General features: G+C 43.2%; 3 protein-coding genes across 3 annotated transcripts; all 3 read right to left on the bottom strand.

Annotated features, from left to right (window-relative positions):
* Nucleotides 1-4,200: 4,200 nt before the first annotated feature.
* Nucleotides 4,201-6,373, bottom strand: LOC100555630 (serum amyloid P-component). The gene is made up of 2 exons (XM_003228400.3): nt 5,700-6,373; nt 4,201-5,048 (listed from the first exon to the last, which is right to left on the bottom strand). The coding sequence occupies exons 1-2, from the start codon at nt 5,896-5,898 to the stop codon at nt 4,417-4,419; spliced, it is 831 nt and encodes a 276-aa protein (XP_003228448.2). The 5' UTR covers nt 5,899-6,373; the 3' UTR covers nt 4,201-4,416.
* A 2,028-nt stretch (nt 6,374-8,401) lies between these two features.
* Nucleotides 8,402-13,849, bottom strand: LOC134294265 (serum amyloid P-component-like). Its single transcript, XM_062964751.1, has 2 exons — nt 11,781-13,849; nt 8,402-9,952 (listed from the first exon to the last, which is right to left on the bottom strand). The coding sequence occupies exons 1-2, from the start codon at nt 11,842-11,844 to the stop codon at nt 9,348-9,350; spliced, it is 669 nt and encodes a 222-aa protein (XP_062820821.1). The 5' UTR covers nt 11,845-13,849; the 3' UTR covers nt 8,402-9,347.
* Nucleotides 13,850-18,445: 4,596 nt separating this feature from the next.
* ackr1 (atypical chemokine receptor 1 (Duffy blood group)) lies at nt 18,446-19,699 on the bottom strand. The gene has a single exon (XM_062964750.1). The coding sequence runs from the start codon at nt 19,619-19,621 to the stop codon at nt 18,749-18,751; it is 873 nt and encodes a 290-aa protein (XP_062820820.1). The 5' UTR covers nt 19,622-19,699; the 3' UTR covers nt 18,446-18,748.
* Between the last annotated feature and the right edge of the window lie 3,221 nt (nt 19,700-22,920).

The raw sequence follows: 22,920 nt of genomic DNA, 5'->3' as shown, positions 1-22,920 counted from the left end.
CAATAAATAAGCTACAATTGCTGGAACGTGGATCATTGTGGATTTAACAGAAGACCTTCAAAGTCCAGAAAGAAGTTAAAGAATAACTTGCTTTATTTAAGATTGCTAAATTATGTGAAGTAGCTGTATCAGAACATGGACTAGGCTCCAAATCCATGCAGCTTGACAGCACTTTAACTGGCATGGCTCAATGCTATAGAGTCCCAGGAGTTGTAGTTTTGCAAGGCACCAGCACTGTTGGACAGAGAAGGCTGAATACCTTGTAAAACTACCATTCCCAGGACCTCACAACATTGAGCCTTGGCAGTTATAGTGGTTTTGAACTGGGAAAAGTCAGTGCCAACTTCTAGTATGAAACATCAAAGGTGTTCTTTGTCTCACAGCTGAGCAATGGGAAGTCCATGCATCATTTCAATACCAGACAGTACTTGCTATATTCTCCCATTCATGATTTGGGTATATCTATCTATATATATAAAAGGGTAATGGCGTTTCGGCCTAGGACAAAACAACAAAACTACACATCCCAGAAACACTAAACTTGGCAGCACAACCCCTCATTCATGCCTCTACGTTCATACAACAAAAAGGAAATAAAAATAAAGTCCTAATTAGAGGGAGAGGAATAATTGTTTTTATCCAATTGCTGCCAGTTAGAAGGCTAAGCTCCACCCTCTTGGTCTCCTAGCAACCCACTCAGCCCAGGGGACAGGCAGAGTTAGGCCTCACTTAGGCCTCTTCCACACTGCCTATAAAATACAGATTATCTGATTTTAACTGGATTATATGGCAGTGTAGACTCAAGGCCCTTCCACACAGTTATATAACCAATTTATAATGGACTTAATGTCAGGGAAAACCTTTACCCTTTACCTTAACTATCACCAATTCGTCAATACTTTATTTCCCATACCACCATACTTCGCCACAGCAACGCGTGGCCGGGCACAGCTAGTATGTATATATAAATGTAATGTACGTTTGTAGGACTGTGTAAACAACAAAACCACCGAACCCAATCACACCAAATTTGGCCACAAAAGACATAGTCATCCAATCTATGTCTTTCAAACAAAGAAACGTAGAAAAATAAAGTCCAAATTAGATGACGAGGAAGAGCCGTTTTCAACCCTGGCAGCCAGTCTGATGGGTAGGCCCTGCCCCCTTTAGGCTCCGCCCACTTCGTGTCCTAGCAACCCCCTCAGCCACAATGGCACCGAGGGACAGCCAAAGTTCAGTTAGGCCTCCTCCACACTGCCTATAAAATAGAGATTATCAGATTTGAACTGGATTATCTTGAGCCCACACTGCCATATAATCCAGTTCAGTATGGATTTTATGAAGCTGTGTAGAAGGAGCCTCATAGTATAATCAAGTTCTAAGCAGATAATATCTATATATATAAAAGTGTGATGGCATCACGGCGACCCACAAAACAACAAAACGACAGGCCCCCAACCTCGAAATTTGACAACACAACCCATCATCCACGCCTCTAGGTTGATACAACAAAAAGAAAAGAAAAATAAAGTCCTAATGAGAGAGAGAGGAATAATTGCTTTTATCCAATTGCTGCCAGTTAGAAGGCTAAGCTCCTCCAACTTGGTCTCCTAGCAACCCAATAAAAATAATAAAAAACACTAAAAATTAATACAATAAAATACTATAATAACAGAAAATAACTAAAAATAAAACAAGAAAATAATAAAATATAATAAATAAAAATATAACTTACAACAAAATTAATAAAAAATTGCAAATAAAGTCAAATAAAAATTACACAACAATTTTTAACCAATACCACCACCACTTTGCCACAGCAACGTGTGGCCGGGCACAGCTAGTAGGATTATAAATATAATAGATAATAATTACTGTGGTATAATAATACAGAACAATATAATCTTTAAAATCAGGACAGTAAATGAAGAACAACAGGGGAATTCCAGACAGGAAACAATCAGGGCCAGCTAACACCTCCCAACAAAAGATTCCCCTAGGAATCCCACTTAGGACAACGCCACATGGCCGGGCACAGCTAGTCTTTCCTATAAACAAAAAAATAACTTGTTGTGTCATTGTTTCTGTATCCTGTGCTTCCCTATCCATTGGAAACTATTCACCATTGTCTTGTGGTTTACTCTGTTTCTTCTTCTTCCCTGTCTTCATTGTCACCTCCTGATGACAATACACACAAAGTGACAAGGACATTTCTAAGTTTAAATGGAAACCTTGGCATTGCTCGCACTGAGAAACATTTCAGAAGCTTTAGGAGAAGAAAGATGGCTTTGTTACACATAACAGACACTGTTTGGCCACTTTATCAGCCAAATGCAAGGTCTTTTCCTGCAACGTCTAGCTCACTTTCCAGGTTTTCTTAGTCCCTAAACCACATCCTTGTAGGAGGAACATGACGTGGTCTCTTGTACCATCTCTTTTCCCCGCAATATGTTTTATTGCCCAAGGCAAAGAATGCCGGCCATCCCTTGATAAAAATGGCTTCATCCATCATGTCCAAGACCACTTATCGTTTTAAGCAGGTATTCCATAATTACAGTAGGAGAGGATAACACCATCTATGGCTGGGACTTATCGCATGACGTCATTCCTCTTTTTTAAAAAGATATTTTTATTAGTGTACCTAGAGTTATAATACATTGAAAGAACAATAGTTATAAGAAAAGTGAGGAAAGAAAGAAGGATATGAAAGAGGGGGGAAGGGGGAGGAAGGGAAGGAGGAGAGAAAAGGGAAAAAAAGAAATAAAAAATAACAATAAAAATAAAAATTTGAAAATAGAAAAACCAACACCAGCCAAAAAAGAAAAAAAAAACCAGTGTCGACTTCCTTCTAGTCCTTTGCGGCTTGGTGTTTTTTTTCTAGTTCTAAGTTGCCCCCGCCCATGGAGGTATTGTTTATTGCTGTTTCTCTTCCAATAATTTATTTCTTCTTCTTCTTCTAAGGTACTTCTCTACCTGTTCCCAATCTGTTTGTTTTATAGGGTTGCCCGAGTTCTTTTTAATTAAAAAAGTCAATTTGTCCATGTCCTTAATGTCCATCAGTTTTATTGTCCATTGATCAAAGTCTGGCGTTTCTTCCAATTTCCAATACTTTGCATAGGTGATCCTGGCTGCCGTAATCATATATGTAAATAAAATATCCTCATTGAAATCCTTGTCTGCAATGAATGAGCTTGGCAACTCCTCCCCCACCAAACTCTGCCGCTTGCGTCCTCAACCAGCCGGTCACCCCTTCCCGCAGCTGCGCATTGTCGCCAAAACGCTGCATTGAGGACACAAGTGGCAGAGTTTTGTGGGGAAGGAGTTGCCAAGCTCATTCATCGCTATGGTAAATGACAAAACTCTGCTGCTTGCATCCTCAACCAGCCAGTCACCCCTTCTCGCAGTTGTGCATCGTTGCCAAAACACTGCGTTGAGGACGCAAGTGGCAGAGTTTTGTGGGGAAGGAGTTGCCAAGCTCATTCATTGCTATGGTAAATGACAAAACTCTGCTGCTTGCATCCTCAACCAGCCAGTCACCCGTTCTTGCAGTTGTGCATCATTGCCAAAACGCTGCGTTGAGGACGCAAGTGGCAGAGTTTTGTGGGGAAGGAGTTGCCAAGCTCATTCATCGCTATGGTAAATGACAAAACTCTGCTGCTTGCATCCTCAACCAGCCAGTCACCCCTTCTCGCAGTTGTGCATCGTTGCCAAAACGCTGCGTTGAGGACGCAAGTGGCAGAGTTTTGTGGGGAAGGAGTTGCCAAGCTCATTCATCGCTATGGTAAATGACAAAACTCTGCTGCTTGCATCCTCAACCAGCCAGTCACCCCTTCTCGCAGTTGTGCATCGTTGCCAAAACGCTGCGTTGAGGACGCAAGTGGCAGAGTTTTGTGGGGAAGGAGTTGCCAAGCTCATTCATCGCTATGGTAAATGACAAAACTCTGCTGCTTGCATCCTCAACCAGCCAGTCACCCCTTCTCGCAGTTGTGCATCGTTGCTAAAACGCTGCGTTGAGGACGCAAGTGGCCGAGTTTTGTGGGGAAGGAGTTGCCAATCTCATTCGCTATGGTAAGTGCCTAGATTTGAGTGGCGACTATGTTGAGAAGTGGTTTTGGAGTGTGGCTTTCAACTGCATATGATAAATGTTTTCTCCTATACTTCGTTCATTTTTAATTCCAAAACGTAATCTACTTTCTGGATAACCCTCATAGTTTGTGGCAGACACAAAGACAAAATTTCTAGATTATAACATCAACTTTCAAAGTAAGTGCCGTACAATTAAACAGGAAATAACACTTTCAAACCAGGAACATAATTTTTATTTCAATTTTCTTTCATAGCATAATGCATATATGGTGTAACAACATTCGGAAGGCCACATGTTCTCCTCCCTGATTGAAACGATTGACTTGCAGTCTACCCAGCTCTGCAGACAGAAGGCAGAGAGGGCTTAAGGACGACATAATCTCTGATCATATAATTCAGTGCCCTCCAGTCAATCACAGGGCTGGGAGGAACAGAATTGCCCCATACCAGGCACATTTCGTTATCCGACAGCACCCGATCCCACATATAGACATCTCGTATCTCCCCAACAAAGGATTGGTTGATATCAAACCCACTGCCAAAGGCATCCTGGTCCTGCCCAAGGACAATACACGCCTCTGGACTTATCCGGTGCCCTTTCATCATGCCGTTCCGTGGCAAAGGTTGCCCGTCCAACCAGAATTCGACCATCCCGGTGCCTGACTCCCAACTCATACATATCTGCTCCCACGAAGGCTTCGCGGTCAGGTGTTCGGGGAAGATGAAGAGCACATCGGATGTTCCGACATAAAGGCTGTACTCGTTGGGTTTGGATTTGAAGATGACGATCTCGTTGTCGTTGGTCTTGGTGGCGTAAGAGAAGAGGGTGTGGGCACGGGTCATGTCCGTGTAAGACCACAGGCAGATGGTGAAGGCCGTCAACGGCCGCGGAAGGCTGGGCTTCAAAAGAACGTGGCTAGTGTTGGTCGACTCTGGGAAGATGAACACCTTTTTGTCGAGATCTGGAGATGTGGCGGGGAGAAAGAGGAAAAGAACAAGGCAATTTATTTTATTTTATTTTTAAATAATTTTTTATTAGTGTTCCTTTCGACATAAACACAGACAAAAACATACAATAAAATAAATTACAGAATTGAGGGAAAAGAGAGGGGAAAAAAAGGAAGAAAGGCCTTGGCCTTGACCCCATTATAAGCCGAGGGAGGCTTTTTCAGCTTAAAAAAAATGGGCTTAAAAACCTGGCTTATTTTCAAGTACAGTAGAGTCTCACTTATCCAAGCTAAACGGGCCAGCAGAAGCTTGGATAAGCGAATATCTTGGATAATAAGGAGGGATTAAGGAAAAGCCTATTAAACATCAAATTAGGTTATGATTTTACCAATTAAGCACCAAAACATCATGTTATACAACAAATTGGACAGAAAAAGTAGTTCAATACGCAGTAATGTTATGTTGTAATTACTGTATTTATGAATTTAGCACCAAAATATCACGATATATTGAAAACATTGACTACAAAAATGGCTTGGATCATCCAGAGGCTTGGATAAGCGAGGCTTGGATAAGTGAGACTCTACTGTATATACGGTAATTCCCCTTTAAAGCTCTATGCCCGGTACATCCCATGTTCTTTAACAACTCAGCATGATGCTCACCTTCTTGTGCAAGTGACTGCAAAAGGCTGACCAAAAGGAAGAGGAAGATGGGAAGAATCTTCATGATGAGTTGAAGATATAAGACTTGTAGAACCCAGTCTCCAAATGTGAGTGACTGCACCCCTTTTTTCTTGTATTTATACCCACAGTGTGAGGGACGAGCAAGGCTTTTTAGCCAGTCCACTGCCAAGGAAATCATCCTTGAAATGAGCAGAAAATTCCTTCCTGTTCCTAATCCTGGTATCAGCTACCAGTTGATTCCTTAACGGCCCAAAAGCCTGAAAGGGATCCTTCTCAATCCGTGGACTGAAAGAGACTTAACTTGGATTAATTTTTGCTGAATAAAGAACGCCGTTGTCTGGAAAACCCAATCTGTGCTTCTCAAAGTTCATAGAAAATGAGGATAATCTGAAGGGCAATTTTCTGTCCCAAGTTGAAAGAAGGGCCAAGATTTTAACTGCAATACGACACTGTTCACCCGAGAATAACCCCATTGAACACAACAAGATTTACACAGTAAGTGGATAAGTGTGGGTGTCTTGTTAAGGATGTTGTCTCGGATATAATGAAGGAGTGTTTCTTGGGGAAACAACTCTTTTGGACTAAGCAAGTGTCCATTTGCCATAAATGTTAAGCTTTAAATAGCTATAGTATTTTTTATTGTGTGCATTCTTAGAACACACACACATATACACACAAATTAGGACTGGGATGGGCGGAGTTATGAGCTCTGAGGCAGGGCTGAGCTTCTAGAGAAGGGGGCGGGGCCTCTTTCCAAGTGCCTGACGGGGCTGAACCTCTATATCTCGCCCCAGTGTTCTAACAAGAGCCTCAGGGGAGGTATAGAGGCTCAGCCCTGTCTCAGGCTCTTGGGAAGAGGCCCCGCCCCCACCCCAGCCCCGCCCTTTAGTCCTAAAAGGCCTCTCAGGAGAGATATAGATGCTCAGCCCTGGCTCAGGCTCTTGGAAGAGGCCCCGCCCCCATCCCTAGCTCTGCCCTTTAGTCCTAAAAGACCTCTCAGGAGAGGTATAGAGGCTCAGCCCTGTCTCGGGCTCTTGGAAGGAGGCCCCGCCCCCACCCCTAGTCCCGCCCTTTAGTCCTGAAAGGCCTCTCAGGAGAGGTATAGAGGCTCAGCCCTGTCTCATGCTCTTGGGAAGAGGCCCCGACCCCTTCCCTAGCCCCACCCTTTAGTCCTAAAAGACCTCTCAGGAGAGGTATAGAGGCTCAGCCCTGTCTCGCGCTCTTGGGAAGAGGCCCCGCCCCCACCCCTAGCCCCGCCCTTTAGTCCTAAAAGGCCTCTCAGGAGAGGTATAGAGGCTCAGCCCTGTCTCAGGCTCCTGAAAGGAGGCCCCGCCCCCATCCCTAGCTCCGCCCTCTGTGTCCCAAGAAGCGCCGCAAGAGAGGTATAGAGTCTCAGCCCTGTCTCAGGCTCTTAGGAAGAAGCCACGCCCCTCCCCTGGCCCCGCCCTCATGTCCTAATAGGTGCCACCAGGGGGCAGTAGCACCCACTTTGGGAATCACGGGTCTAATGTTACATTATTATTTATAATGCTGTGAATCTTTTTGAATCTGCCTATGGAGAAAAAAGCAGCAAATAATAATAACCAAGGCATTAATAATAATGCAAGATCAGACTAATAATTTTCCTTCTTGCAAATCCACTACATATTAAAGGGAAAATAACCTTTCCTTATCCTGACAACTCCAGCATTGATTTGAAGCATATAAGCATATTTGACAACTTGTTTGGCATTAAATACCATCTATAAAACATCTTAAATCATCCCAGATATCTTATAGGGAAAATAAATCACTGTTGCTAAGACAGCGTTTTTGAATGGGGATGGATGGAGTCGTCGATATATTCAGCCATAAATCCATTCTGTGCTATTTACATATCATTCTACAATAATACATATTTATTTTTTCAGGCACAGCATTGCCACCTAATGCACTTAGAATGTGTCTTCTTTCCTCAAATTACATATTTACACTTGATGCGTACCAGCTTATTATTCTGTGCACATTTCTGCCTAATGTCTCCTATGCATGTTTTTCTAACCTACCATTTTCTATGCAACTTCCCAAAACATGGGCATTTGTGGCTCTCCGTTTCTCTAATGCATACTTTTGCGTAGGTGTATTTAGGCAAAGAAGAAGGCAGCAAAAAAATTAAAAATAAGCCCACTGGCAGCTACCATCAGTAGGAAAGACGGAATACAAAACAACCTATGGGGGTTCCATAGCATCCCAGGATTCCATAGCATTGAACCATGACAGTTGAATTGACATATGATGTCATAAGTTGCAGTTTGGAATGGCATTATTATATTATGTTAGCTGCCCTGAGTCCCTTCAGGGAGATGGTGGCGGGATAGAAAAATAAATTGTTGTTGTTGTTGTTGTTGTTGTTGTTGTTGTTGTTGTCATGGAGAGACCCATCCCAAGAAAGAACAGGAGCTTTTGCGTTGCTCTCTGGCTCTACCCAGTGGCCATATCTTCCGAGACCTTTTTGAGCATCTCCCAGGCCCCATCTAAACTGCCATATAAAATCCAGATTATTTGCTTTGAACTGGATTATATTAGTCTACTTAAGCAAATTATCGAGCTCAAGGCACATAATCTGGATTTTATATAGCTTACGGAAGTGCGATCCATTAAAAATGTTTCACAAGTACAGTAGAGTCTCGCTTATCCAACGTAAACGGGCAGGCAGAATGTTGGATAAGCAAATATGTTGGATAATAAGGAGAGATTAAGGAAAAGCCTATTAAACATTAAATTAGGTTATGATTTTACAAATTAAGCACCAAAACATCATGTTATACAACAAATTTGAGAGAAAAAGTAGTTCAATACACAGTAATGCTATGTAGTAATTACTGTATTTACGAATTTAGCACCAAAATATCATGATATATTGAAAACATTGACTACAAAAATGCGTTGGATAATCCAGAATGTTGGATAAGCGAGTGTTGGATAAGTGAGACTCTACTGCATTTATAAAATTGGGGGTCCTGGCACTTTGTTTAGAAAGTGTTTCTAAAGTATACTTGGTGAAAAACCCATTAGTATAACGAGACCAACAAAATTTCATTACTATTATTGCACATGCGCATAATTAAATTACTATAATTGGGGAAACTTCAGGGGCTTCTTTCTCCCTCACCAGAAAAGAACAAAGAGAAAGAGAAGAGTGCATCAAATAGTTTGTGTGTGCATGCTTAAAACTTTTAACTATAAAATACACTGAGCTGTGCCTCAGAAGGGTGGCACTCGTTGACCCAACAGAGAGATTTGATCAAATACAGTAGAGTCCAGCTTATCCGAGTTCCGCTTATCCGACACTCCGTGGTAAACGGAGGTAAATGTCCTCCTCCACTCTCTCTCTCACTTACTCACCCCGCCAAGTCCCGGTGCTGCTGTCGCCGCTGCTGGGACCCGGCCTGGTAAGTGAGTGAGTGAACGAGCACCCACCCTGTTATCCGTCAGTTTCACTTATCCGTCATTCTGCCTGCCAGTTTATGACGGATAAGCAAGACTCGACTGTACATCTGTTGTACCTGATCTCCTCGCCTCATAGTGTCTAATTGGAAAGAGACCCTCGTAACTCTATTCAATGAACCCGGATTTACGTGATTTCATTTATCTCAACCTGGCCTTCACTACCACATCGCCCTTGATTTCATAATGCAGATTCTTCCAACCCAAAGCGCAACGAGGAAGCTGTAGATCCTGATAGGCGGATCTCATCTTGTGGGGCGAGAGGAGGAACTCCCACATGTAGACATCAGTCAGTTCTCCGGAGAAGGAGTTGTACGAGTCATAGGAGCCCCCATAGTGGTCTTGCTCTTGGCCCAGCACAATGAAGGCGCCGGCGTCCACAACATGCCCTTTCTTCAACCCTTTCCTGGGCCAGGGCTTCCCATTCAGCCAGAACTCGGCAATGCCTGTGGCCGATTCCCACCCGAAGCAGACGTGTTCCCAGTCGAGGGTATCTTCGGGGACTTTGAAGGAGAGGTATTCTCCACCCACGTAGACTCGATACTCTCCCGATTTGGGCTTGAAGATCAGGAGCTCGTTGTCCTCCGACTTCGTCGCGTAAGAGAAGAGGCCATACGGCCGGGTCAGGTCTGTGTAGGACCTCAAGCAGATGGTGAAGTTCCGAAGAGGCTCCTCCGGTTGGGGTTTGAGAATGACATACGCCTCGCTAGGCTCATTGCGGAAGACGAAAACCTTTCTAGAAAGATCTGGGGGAAAAAGAAAAGGAAAGAAGGAGAAAGAGGGGGGAAAGCAAAGAATGAGGACCAACGATATTTTTTCACATAGTCGCCGATACACTTTAGCTTCCGTCCAGTTTTAGTTAGATAGCCATGAAAAAAATTCTAGTAATTCCATATGATGAACATGTGGAATATTGATGGCATCGGGGTAATGACTTTAAATGTCATGTCATTATGCCATACCTAAGGGTGTGTTGTAATGTTGGAGCCATAACCATGTGAGGTGTATTGCAAAGAAGTTGCATCGGCCAGTGTTCCTTACTGATGACCTATCAGCAGGTGGCTATATAAGGAGGATGAAAAAATCCATCTTTCTCTCTCCTATGTGACTCAGTGTGAGTATCTGCCTATTCTGCAGTCTGCCCTTGTTTTCATTGTCTCCTTGTTTTATTTTGTAATGGATATTATTATTTATTGTATTGCTTATTGTATTGTGATGTGTTGTTCTTTTATATGCTGTTTACATTGTATTGTTTTGGGCATGGCCCCATGTAAGTCGCCCCGAGTCCCCGTTGGGGAGATGGTGGCGGGGTATAAATAAAGTATTATTATTATTATTATTATTATTATTATTATTATTATTATTATTATATTATTCTGTATGTGACTAACTGTTGATTCTGATTGTTTGCAAATACAAGGAATGAGGATCTGCAAACCGTGTTTGTACATTTGTATATATATTGGGCTCGGGCTGTGGCGCAGGCTGGAGAGCAGCTGCAATGAATCACGGCAATGAATCACTCTGACCAGGAGGTCATGAGTTCGAGGCCCGCTCGGAGCCTATGTTTGTCTTGTCTTTGTTCTATGTTAAAAGGCATTGAATGTTTGCCTCATATGTGTAATGTGATCCGCCTTGAGTCCCCTTTGGGGTGAGAAAGAAGGGCGGAATATAAATGCTGTAAATAAAATAAATAAATAAATATATTGCAACCGTGAGAATTAAAGCCTCTGTATATTTTGATTGAAAACCTGAATCCATGAGTTTACTATACAGTGTAGAGATAAGGTCAGATGCTGGCAGTTGGATTCTGCTGATAGGTGGACTAAAGCATGTTTTTGCTGTGAAAGGACTCTGCTGAATTTTGCATGCTTCTGAGACATTGGCTATCCAGCTTGCAGCGATTCAGGGAGGTGATTTCAAAATGTACCAGAATCCCGCAAAAACTCCTATCAGTTTTGATTATTCACCCCACAGACTGGGGATAATGGGAATTGCAACCCATAGCAGCTGAGGATGTAAGGTTGGGGGAAGGTGAAAGGACATTTTCAAGTCGGGCATCCTACCCATAAGTTTTGTATCTAAATACAAGTCCCACACTCTGGACTAAACAGAACAAATGTTAGCCTTCCGGACGTCATTGTTTCATAACGTCCATCAGCTCTAGTCATGATGTTGAATGATAAGGAACAGAGCCCAGCATCTGGGAGGACATATCAAATGACATGATTTGACACATGTGCTCTATCCTTATCCTTGAGTTTCACTCATGTGTTCTATCCTCCGGCCAGGATATACATTTCACTCACCTTGCCTACAATGGATGAGATGGGCTTTGCAAGGGATGAAATAAGTGTACTCTGTCCAAATTATTATTATCTGTCAGCTCTAGTTTGTAGTGCGGTTTTCTTGTACTGATTCTTTGTACTCTGTACAAATTATTATTATTGTTATTATTATTATTATTGGGACTTCAAAGCTCTTCAAATGTGAAAACAGATTCTGGTGTCAAACCCACCCCAAGTTAAAATATTAACACCATCTCTCGTTGCCTGCCCCAATGAATTTACTAACCTGCCTGGCAAGAGATCCCTGATATGCTGCAAAAGACCAGGAGGCAAATCCAGACCAGCTCCATCTTCAACAGCAACAACAAAAACCCTAAATGAAAACAAAGTTCAGAAGGAAGTATGTCATGGCAAGGGGAAAGAGGAGTCCCCACAAACCTGCTTCTAGAACTATTTATTCCTCAAATAAACACCAACTCACGGGCTGCGTCTAAATTTATCCCCACCGTGAGCTGGGCAGACGAGAACCCAGCCACCCGAACGATGCATTTGCAGTCCAGCGACTTCTCAGGTTTCCAAAATCAGAGAAATGCAATCCCTCAACTCTTTCCTCAGCACGATGAATCCCAAAGTTCAGTTTTGCACAGGCTCACTGCTCAGGATGTCTGGTTCTAATTCACTCACCACGCCGTCAAAGCTATCCTCGATATTATTATCCTTCCTATACAGATCTTCTGTATATTCTCGCCACCTTTTCTTGATCACTTCAGCTGGGATCCTGTCATCTCCTGCTGCCTTGTTATTAGCCTTCCTAAGGCCCATTTAATCTCACTCCTCAGGATGTCTGGTTCTAATTCACTCACCACACTGTCAAAGCTATCCTCAATATTATTCTCTTTCCTATAGAGATCTTCTGTATATTCTCGCCACCTTTTCTTGATCACTTCAGCTGGGATCCCGTCGTCTCCTGATGCCTTGTTATTGGCAAGGCTTCTTAAGGCCCATTCAACCTCACTCCTCAGGATGTCTGGTTCTAATTCACTCACCACACCGTCAAAGCTATATTATTCTCTTTCCTATAGAGATCTTCTGTATATTCTTGGCACCTTTTCTTGATCACTTCAGCTGGGATCCCGTCGTCTCCTGCTGCCTTGTTATTAGCAATGCTTCTTAAGGCCCATTCAACCTCGCTCCTCAGGATATCTGGTTAATTCACCACACTATCAAAGCTATCCTCTATATTATTCACTTTCCTATAGAGATCTTCTGTATATTCTTGCCACCTTTTCTTGATCTCTTCAGCTGGGATCCCGTCGTCTCCTGCTGCCTTGTTATTAGCAATGCCTCTTAAGGTCCATTCAACCTCACTCCTCAGGATGTCTGGTTCTAATTCACTCACCACACTGTCAAAGCTATATTATTCTCTTTCCTATAGAGATCTTCTGTATATTCTTGGCACCTTTTCTTGATCACTTCAGCTGGGATCCCGTCGTCTCCTGCTGCCTTGTTATTAGCAATGCTTCTTAAGGCCCATTCAACCTCGCTCCTCAGGATATCTGGTTAATTCACCACACTATCAAAGCTATCCTCTATATTATTCACTTTCCTATAGAGATCTTCTGTATATTCTTGCCACCTTTTCTTGATCTCTTCAGCTGGGATCCCGTCGTCTCCTGCTGCCTTGTTATTAGCAATGCCTCTTAAGGTCCATTCAACCTCACTCCTCAGGATGTCTGGTTCTAATTCACTCACCACACTGTCAAAGCTATCTTCTATATTATTCTCTTTCCTATACAGATCTTCTGTATATTCTTACCACCTTTTCTTGATTACTTCAGCTGGGATCTTGTCGTCTCCTGCTGCCTTGTTATTAGCAATGCTTCTTAAGGCCCATTCAACCTCGCTCCTCAGGATATCTTGTTAATTCACCACACTGTCAAAGCTATCCTCAATATTATTCTCTTTCCTATACAGATCTTCTGTATATTCTTACCACCTTTTCTTGATTACTTCAGCTGGGATCTTGTCGTCTCCTGCTGCCTTGTTATTAGCAACGCCTCTTAAGGTCCATTCAACCTCACCCCTCAGGATGTCTGGTTCTAATTCACTCACCACATCGTCAAATCTATATTATTCTCTTTCTTATAGAGATCTTCTGTATATTCTTGCCACCTTTTCTTGATCACTTCAGCTGGGATCCCGTCGTCTCCTGCTGCCTTGTTATTAGCAAGGCTTCTTAAGGCCCATTCAACCTCACTCCTCAGGATGTCTGGTTCTAATTCACTCACCACACCTCTAAATTATTATCCTCCCTAATAGCCAGCCCTAAAAGCCAGCCCTAAAAGTCTCCATCTTCCTTTCTGTTCCCAGCACATTTCACTACCATTTGCTATTTCATGCCTGACAAGGCAGCTGACAAGTTATTAAAAGAGGAAGCGTGTCGCCCGCCAGTTTGCAGCCCTCGTTGCCTGCACTTTTCAGTTACCTGTCATTAAAGGTAGGTTCCATCCCGGGGAAGGAGGAAGTGACACACGTATACATTGTCCGTAATCCTCCCCTGGTTGAGCCAGTTGACAGGACGTTTATCTCTGCTTGTCAGGAAAGAAAGAGAGAAAGAGAGAGAGAGCGCATAATTCCTTTTCACTTCATCTGTAGAGATAAATGGCTGAGCAGTGATCAGTTGCCACTGTGGCTTCGTCCTGTCTGATTTTAAAAATAAGGATCAAATCTTAAAGATTGTCTACACAGATGGACAGCTATTATTATTATTATTATTATTATTATTATTATTATTATTATTTTATTATGACACAGCAAACAAGATAGACAAGCTGGATTTCGTATCACAAAATCACAAGTCGAACACTTCCCAAGTGTCTAGAATTGTGCGATGTATTATTATTATTATTATTATTATTATTATTATTATTATTATTATTATTATTGTATGACACAGCAAACAAGATAGACATGCTGGATTTCATATCACAAAATCGCATGTCGAACACTTCCCAAGTGTCTAGGACTGTGTGATGTATTTTCGGATGATGTGTGCAGATCCCAGTAGGGTGGCCTTTTGCAGTTGGCAGATGGTGATTTTGTCAATGCCTATTGTTTCCAAATGCCGACTGAGATCTTTTGGCACAGCACCCAGTGTGCCCATCACCACCGGGACCACCTGCACTGGTTTCTGCCAGAGTCTTTGAAGTTCAATCTTGAGGTCCTGATAGCGGCTGAGTTTTTCTTGTTGTTTTTCGTCAATGCGACTGTCACCTGGGATGGCGACATCAATGATCCAAACCTTGTTCTTTTCCACAACTGTGATGTCTGGTGTGTTGTGTTTCAGAACTTTGTCAGTCTGGATTCGGAAGTCCCACAGTATCTTTGCGTGCTCATTTTCCAATACTTTTGCAGGTTTGTGATCCCACCAGTTCTTTGCTGCTGGGAGGTGGTACTTGAGGCATAAGTTCCAATGGATCATTTGGGCCACATAGTTGTGCCTCTGTTTGTAGTCTGTCTGTGCGATTTTCTTACAGCAGCTGAGGGCATGATCCATGGTTTCGTCGGTTTCCTTGCAGAGTCTGCATTTAGGGTCATGAGCTGATTTTTCGATCTTGGCCTTAATTGCATTTGTTCTGATGGCTTGCTCCTGGGCTGCAAGGATTATTATTATTATTATTATTATTATTATTATTATTATTATTATTATTATTATTATGAACTGTAGCTGAACTGTATTATTATTATTATTATTATTATTATTATTATTATTATTATTATTATTATGAACTGTAGGTTAACCTGCTGTGCTAAAATCTAGCCTTACTCTAACTCATCATTGCAATGTTCGTTTATTCCATTTCATGGGACAAGTAGGTTTAAAAAGTCTTCATGGGAGTTTTCAAGGTCTTTAGTCTTCTACCAAAGAGAGCTAGTGCCTCACAGAACGGCAATGGATTCTACAGCAGGTATATTGGTGTCAAGCTATATTAAGTCTACAATGTAGATGCACCTTCTGTATATGGTGTCGGTCATATTTTGGAAAATTATTATTCTTTTCTTTTCTGGTTCAGGTTCCTCCTGGCTTGATGTTGGACTAGGGTTGGCAGGTCCCTTATAATAACCCACATTAGTTTCATCTCCACCAAGCGGAACTGACATATAAATGAAAATGTAGTGGGTGCTTGCTTCAAGAAGCTCATAAATAAACAGAGGGAATCAAGTCGAGAATATTTTGCAGTGTCCACTAAGGACAGCAGAGAGCAGCACGGATTCAAGAATGCTTTTAATAAGTGCATTTTAATTTGACGTGTATTTAAGTCCACTGAGCAATGGTTAAGAACAGCACTTTGCGAGCACAAGGGGACAGAATGTTTTAGAGCCACCATTCCCATTACAGAGGCTTCTTCTTTTCATGCAGCCAGATTAATAATAAGGCTAATAAAAATGTTTGAGCGAGGGCAAATCAATCCTTGACTTAGGAGGCGAGCAAGGTTTTTCTTTCCCCAGGTGACGTGCTGAAAGCATCGATCGAAAGTGTTTCTTATTGCATCAAGAAAGAAACCTGCAAAATGTGGAGTCATCAAAGCTAGGTTGATGGTGGAGGCCTGGAGGAAAGGGTGCTCATTCTTTATATATCAGTCACAAGTGTATTTATTTACTTATTTATTTATATTCCGCCCTTCTTTCTCACCCCGAAGGGGACTCAGTTACAATGCACACATATATATGACAAACATTCAATGCCATCAGACAAACAACATACAGTATAGACACACATAGAGGCAATTTTAACATTTCCAGCTTCATGAGGGTATGCTCGATTCTGACCACAGGGGGAGCTGTTGCTTTATCATCCATGGGTGACACCAAGTGCTGTACTTCCTCATTCCTTTCCTCGTGTTTTGCTGGCAGTTTTATGGTGTTGTAAATTAGTTAAATTAGCCTCCCACATAAAATGTACCTAAATTTCCTACTTGACAGATGCAACTATCTTTCGGGCTGCTTTGGTAAACAGCAAGCCGGGCTATTTAATTGTTGGGGGCTTAACCCGACCCGGGCTTCGAACTCATGACTTCTCGGTCAGTAATTATTTATTGCAGCTGGTTACTAGCCAGCTATGCCTCAGCCCGGCTAGTTGGTTGGAAAATTTGGTGTGGTTCATTTTTAGAAGAAGAAGAAGAAGAAGTTGTAATCCAAACCCTGATACAAAAACTATTGAAAATTGAAAAACTATTGAAATTGATTAACGGTGCTGACAAAAGAGAAGTTGACAGAAAACATTCCAAAACTGAGTTGCTGTGAGTTTTCCGGGCTGTATGGTCATGTTCCGTCCAGGAGAAGGTGGCCCTCATCCGGCACTGTCCCAAAGGCAGGCAGCCTTCCTCTCTCTCTGACAGGAGCCCCCCCCCCCCCCCGCCTAGTTTCCAACAGACCTCATAACCTCTGAGGATGCCTGCCATAGATGTGGGCAAAACGTCAGGAGAGAATGCTTTGGGGACATGGCCAGACAGCCCGGGAAACCCACAGCAACCCGGTGATTCCGACTATGAAAAACTTCAACAACAACATTCTGAAAGTCTGGAAGTGTTTGTAGAACAGTGTTTCTCAACCTGGGGGTCCTGAAGATCTCTCTGCCTGTTCTTTTCTTCTTTTTTGGAAACATATGGCAAATCCTCCCACCAAAAGCCCACCTCCTGCTGCGACTTGATGCAGGGAGAACTACAATTCCCATCGTGCTGGGTCAATCCGCCTTCTCAAACTCCACCAGCATTCTGTGCCATCAGCTGGTGGACCCTCCCCCAGTAACATGCTATACTAATAATATAGTGTTTTATATGTGTGTGTGTATATATAAATATATATACGAGGGTTATCCTGAAAGTAGATTACGTTTTGGAATTAAAAATAAACAAAGTATAGGAGAAAACATTTACCATAGGCAGTTGAAAGCCACACCCAAATACCACTTCTCAACATAGTCGCCATTCCAATCTAGGCACTTATCATAGCAATGAATGAGCTTGGCAACTCCTTCCCCACCAAACTCTGCCGCTTGCGTCCTCAAAAAGTATAGGAGAAAACATTTACCATATGCAGTTGAAAGCCACACCCAAGTACCACTTCTCAACATAGTCACCATTCAAATCTAGGCACTTAGCAATGAATGAGCTTGGCAACTCCTTCCCCACAAAACTCTGCCGCTTGCGTCCTCAACGCAGCATTTTGGCGACAATGCACAGCTGCGGGAAGGGGGGACCGGCTGGTTGAGGATGTTGGAGGTATCTATGGACAACGCCGGCTCTTCAGCTTAAAAATGGAGATGAGCATCACCCCCCAGAGTTGGACTCTACTAGACTCAATGTCAAGGGAAACCATTACCTTTACTAGTAATGTCTAGCTACATGTAGACAAGGAGCTAGACATTCCTAAAGAGAACATATGAATCAAATCCACAAGAAAATCCTAAGGAATACTCCACTTTGGAGCTGGCCCAGATACACTACTGGAGTGCCATAAGCCATTCTGCTGTCCAGATGGTCAGCTGGGCAGTCAAGGCATTAAACACTGATGCTCTGCCCTCCCGGGAGCCACTGTGCTGTTTTGCCGGCCAGAAGCAGCTCCTCGGCACAGCCTTGTTGGCAAGATCACAACAGGAGGCCCAGGTGTTAAGGTCACCAGAAACCATGTCCCCAGTGAGGCTTTTCCAAGGAGCTGGATCTTTTTGATGTGGGGACACTGGATCTCCTGGATCCAGCCTGATCTAGGTGTCCATACATCAAAAACATACATCACGCAAGAGTTTCCTGGAAGCTCTAGAGTTCTTCTTGTGCTGCATTAACGGCTGGAAGAAAATCTTCTGTTTCGATCATGCCATCTGTTGTCTGAACGGCTTGCGATGTTTTGTAATGTTTTGCAATGAAGTGAGTGTTTTCTTTGGCCCATGTCAACTTGGGTTCACTTTCTGGCATCCAATATCTATTTGGGTACACTGTACTCTCACCCTTCTCTCAGTGACCGGAGACAATAAATTAATCAAAAATAAAAAAAAGTAGTTTATCAAGGCGAGCTTTCTATCCTCATTTATTCAGAGTTCAGAGTCCTCATTTATTCACCATCCCTGGGGCGCGGAATTTGATGGCTCTGAATGTGAAAAAATTGCATTTTATTTAATTTCTGCGGAAAGACAGCTTGGCTTCTACAGCATTCCAGGCCAGCTCACTGCAGGATGCAACGTTCTGAGAATGGGACGATTTAGGGTCTTCCTGCTTTGCCGATTCTTTGGCGACAAATGCCCGAACCCAGAATGAACAATGGCAATAGGAAGCAATGCAGGATGCCAAATCCTTCTGATATCCCCAGAAAGTAGTCGAGATGTTCTCGGAAATGGCAAGTCGAGGTTAGCAACCCATCCTCTAGTAATTTGTCCAGGAGCAGGGCTACTCCATAGGGCGACCAGAAAATGTAAAAAACCCAGCTCAGATTCAGCTGTAGGCGCTCGTTCTTTCCATGCCTCTTCAGAGCCACTTTGGCTACAAGCATTGCCAACGGGAGGATGTCAAAAGTAGCCAGAGAGACCAGGATGTGAGCCAAAGACCACGGCTGAAGACCTGGTTCCAAGCTTGAGAAGCAGTCGTCCCCAGGGCTGCTAATGACGATGGCGGGTGTCGCACACACGAATCCCAGGAAGAAGAGTCCGGTGAGGAAGAGCGAGCGAGGAACGGCCGGAGGCATGCGCCACGTGCTACCGGCCACCATCAACCCTTGTGCAAAGAGGCAGCCATACCTCAGGGCACGGGCCAGCTGGCAGAAATGGGGTCCAAAGACCCACCCGTGCTTGAGCCCCACTGCAAAGAATGGCAAGGTGGCGGCAAAGAGACCCGTGGACGCTGACGTTAGGAAGAACCCATACTTTCCTGGCTGACGTTGCTTCCACAAGATGGGACGCTTGGCCAAGGAAATGCCAAGGGCCAAACTGGACATTAGGCCCACAATGCTGACGAACATCAGCAATGCTAAGATGCTGCTGAGGAAACGGAGGCAGAAAGTGAACTGGCACGGCTCAGGAAGGTTATCATCGTAGGATGGGTACCCGTCATAGGTGTAGTTATTTGTAAAGTTGGCCATCAGGTCTTCCAGTTCTTCAGAATCCAGCCTAGTGACTCGACTCTTACTCTAAAAAAGAAAGAAGAAGACATGATAGAGGCATGAGAAGTATGATCTGGTTTTTAGAACCCTTTTAATCTTAAATTTCATCAGAAATGCAGAGATTATTTAAGAGACTGTAGGAGTGTCCTCCCTTTACAGCGATACCAACCACCCATCGGGAGGAAATGGCCAAAAGTCCCCAGAGCACACTTTGTCTTGGTGCTTTTTCCTTTGGAAGACTGACCCACAGCACAACTGGGAGAAGAAAACTTAACCATCCATAAAACCTCAATGACCCTCTGGTATGTGAAAGCCCCTATATAAGTGGGCCAAAGAGAAGGTTCTGGTATTCGGTACAATAAAATCTGTTGGAATCTACCAGCGTGTCTTGGTGCTTTTTCTTTTGGACGACTGACCCACAGCACAACTGGGAGAAGAAAACTTAACCATCCATAAAACCTCAATGACCCTCTGGTATGTGAAAGCCCCTATATAAGTGGGCCAAAGAGAAGGTTCTGGTATTCGGTACAATAAAACCTGTTGGAATCTACCAGCGTGTCTTGGTGCTTTTTCCTTTGGAAGACTGACCCACAGCACAACTGGGAGAAGAGAACTTAACAACCCATACAACCTCAATGACCCTCTGGTATGTGAGAGCCCCTATATATGTGGGCCAGAGAGAAGGTTCTGGTATTCGGTACAATAAAATCTGTTGGAATCTACCAGCGTGTCTTGGTGCTTTTTCCTTTGGAAGACTGACCCACAGCACAACTGGGAGAAGAGAACTTAACAACCCATACAACCTCAATGACCCTCTGGTATGTGAGAGCCCCTATATATGTGGGCCAGAGAGAAGGTTCTGGTATTCGGTACAATAAAATCTGTTGGAATCTACCAGCGTGTCTTGGTGCTTTTTCTTTTGGACGACTGACCCACAGCACAACTGGGAGAAGAGAACCCAACAGGCCTCTGCGCAAGACTCATGGGCTATTGGCAAAAGCTTACGCTGCTTTTTCTGGAGAGTCTTATAGGAAAAACTGTGGGCGAGGAGGGCTAAGTGGAGTGATGGGGCAGCTGCTGCCGATGCTTTGAATGCATCCCGCGGTGGCTGAAGGATGGATTAGGTGTGCCTTGAAGTACGGCAAGGTTTTGTGTTCCTTAATACATGGGAAAGGTGTGGGAGTCGGCCTTTGCATAAGTGTGCGGGTTTCAAACTCAAGGCGCACCAGATGCATTTGGCCCAAGAAGGCGGCTCTGAAGGACACACACAACCCGCATGTGAATTAGCCTCCCTGTTCTCGCCTCCCTTTTGCTTTGATAACTTTATGCCTCCCCTGTCAGGCCGCTGCTCTGAATTAATGGAAATTTATTTCTCACCTTAGCCTTTTCTTGAGCAAGTTTATTGTCTGCGAGTTACGTTTATTAGTGCCAAGCAGCTCAGGAAAAAAAAAAGGCCATGCCGTTGCACTTGGCGGAAGAGGAGAAACCTGCCTTCGCAGCAAGAAGGAAAAAAGAAAATGAGGTCGACCAGGATAAAAAGGCAGATCGGTGCAGGCTGTTCCCCGTGAAATCCTAGTTTTTAAATTTTTAAAAAAATGCATGCCTCCTTATTATCCAACATATTCGCTTATCCAACATTCTGCTGGCCCGTTTATGTTGGATAAGTGAGACTCTACTGTACTGTATTTACGAATTTAGCACCAAAATATCATGATGTATTGAAAACATTGACTACAAAAATGCATTGGATAATCCAGAACATTGGATAAGCGAGTGTTGGATAAGTGAGACTCTATTGTATCTTCCAGTTGAAAGCCACACCCATATACCACTTCCCAACATAGTCGCCATTCAAATCTAGGCCCTTATCATAGCGAAGAATGAGCTTTGCAACTCCTTCCCCACCAAACTCTGCCGCTTGCGTCCTCAACGCAGCGTTTTGGCGATGATGCGCAGTTGTACAATGCCAAGTTGTTAACTTTGTTTGTATTTTTAATACATTACACCTGTACCCTCAATTCGCTTCTGACACAATAAATTAAAAAAATATTCTGTCCCCCTTTTTCCCTTTCCCCCCCACTTCTTTCCCCCTTCTCTCATTGTATCTCTTTTCCTCCTTCTCTTCAAACACTCTTCCATTTCATTCCACTTCTTCTTGCTCTATGTTTATTCGTTCAGAACATTTTACTGAGCCAGGAACCTAGCCATTCCTTCACGTGGCGAACCCTTTTATGCCCCATCTTTTAATTTAAAAAGATCTCAAGCTGGCTTCCGAGGGGAGGAGGGACGTTTTACAAAACGGTCATTAAGAGACAATAAAATTGCTGAATTACAAACCCGATAAAATCAGTAAAATACAGAAGGCAGCATAAAATAACAAACAGCCTTGCAATAACGCTTTCAAAAAAGGAGTGCTCAGAATCATAAGGCAAAGCCTGCTGGGTCAGACCAAAGTTCCCTTTCAGATCAGCAGTTTGGCTTTGACTTTGGCGGTCAGCGGCTTTTTCACAAAGCCAAGGCCAGAGCTCACAGAAGTTGCTTTTCCAGGCTACAAACACCTCAAACACCTATTTTGGCACAAGTGATGTCTGTGACCTAACCGCAAACAAAGAATATATATCTTGGCTTAGCTAAACTTGACCAATGGCTGATGGTCTTCCCCACCTTTCACACCTATTTTGGCACAAGTGATGTCAGTGACCTAACTGTAAACAAAGAATATATATCTTGGCTTATCTAAACTTGACCAATGGCTGATGGTCCTCCCTACCTTCCACACCTATTTTGGCACAAGTGATGTCAGTGACCTAACCGCAAACAAAGAATATATATCTTGGCTTATCTAAACTAGACCAATGGCTGATGGTCTTCCCCACCTTCCACTCCTATTTTGGCACAAGTGATGTCAGTGACCTAATAACCGCAAACAAAGAATATATATCTTGGCTTATCTAAACTTGACCAATGGCTGATGGTCTTCTCCACCTTCCACACCTATTTTGGCACAAGTGATGTCAGTGACCTAACTGTAAACAAAGAATATATATCTTGGCTTATCTAAACTTGACCAATGGCTGATGGTCTTCTCCACCTTCCACACCTATTTTGGCACAAGTGATGTCAGTGACCTAATAACCGCAAACAAAGAATATATATCTTGGCTTAGCTAAACTTGACCAATTCCTGATGGTCTTCCCTACCTTCCACACCTATTTTGGCACAAGTGATGTCAGTGACCTAACCGCAAACAAAGAATATATATCTTGGCTTAGCTAAAC

This window comes from Anolis carolinensis, unplaced genomic scaffold (assembly GCF_035594765.1).
Source record: "Anolis carolinensis isolate JA03-04 unplaced genomic scaffold, rAnoCar3.1.pri scaffold_14, whole genome shotgun sequence".
In the NCBI taxonomy this organism is placed as follows: Eukaryota; Metazoa; Chordata; class Lepidosauria; order Squamata; family Dactyloidae; genus Anolis; species Anolis carolinensis.
The sequence above is the reverse complement of the archived record's forward strand: the minus strand, read 5'-3'. Positions and strand labels throughout refer to the sequence as shown.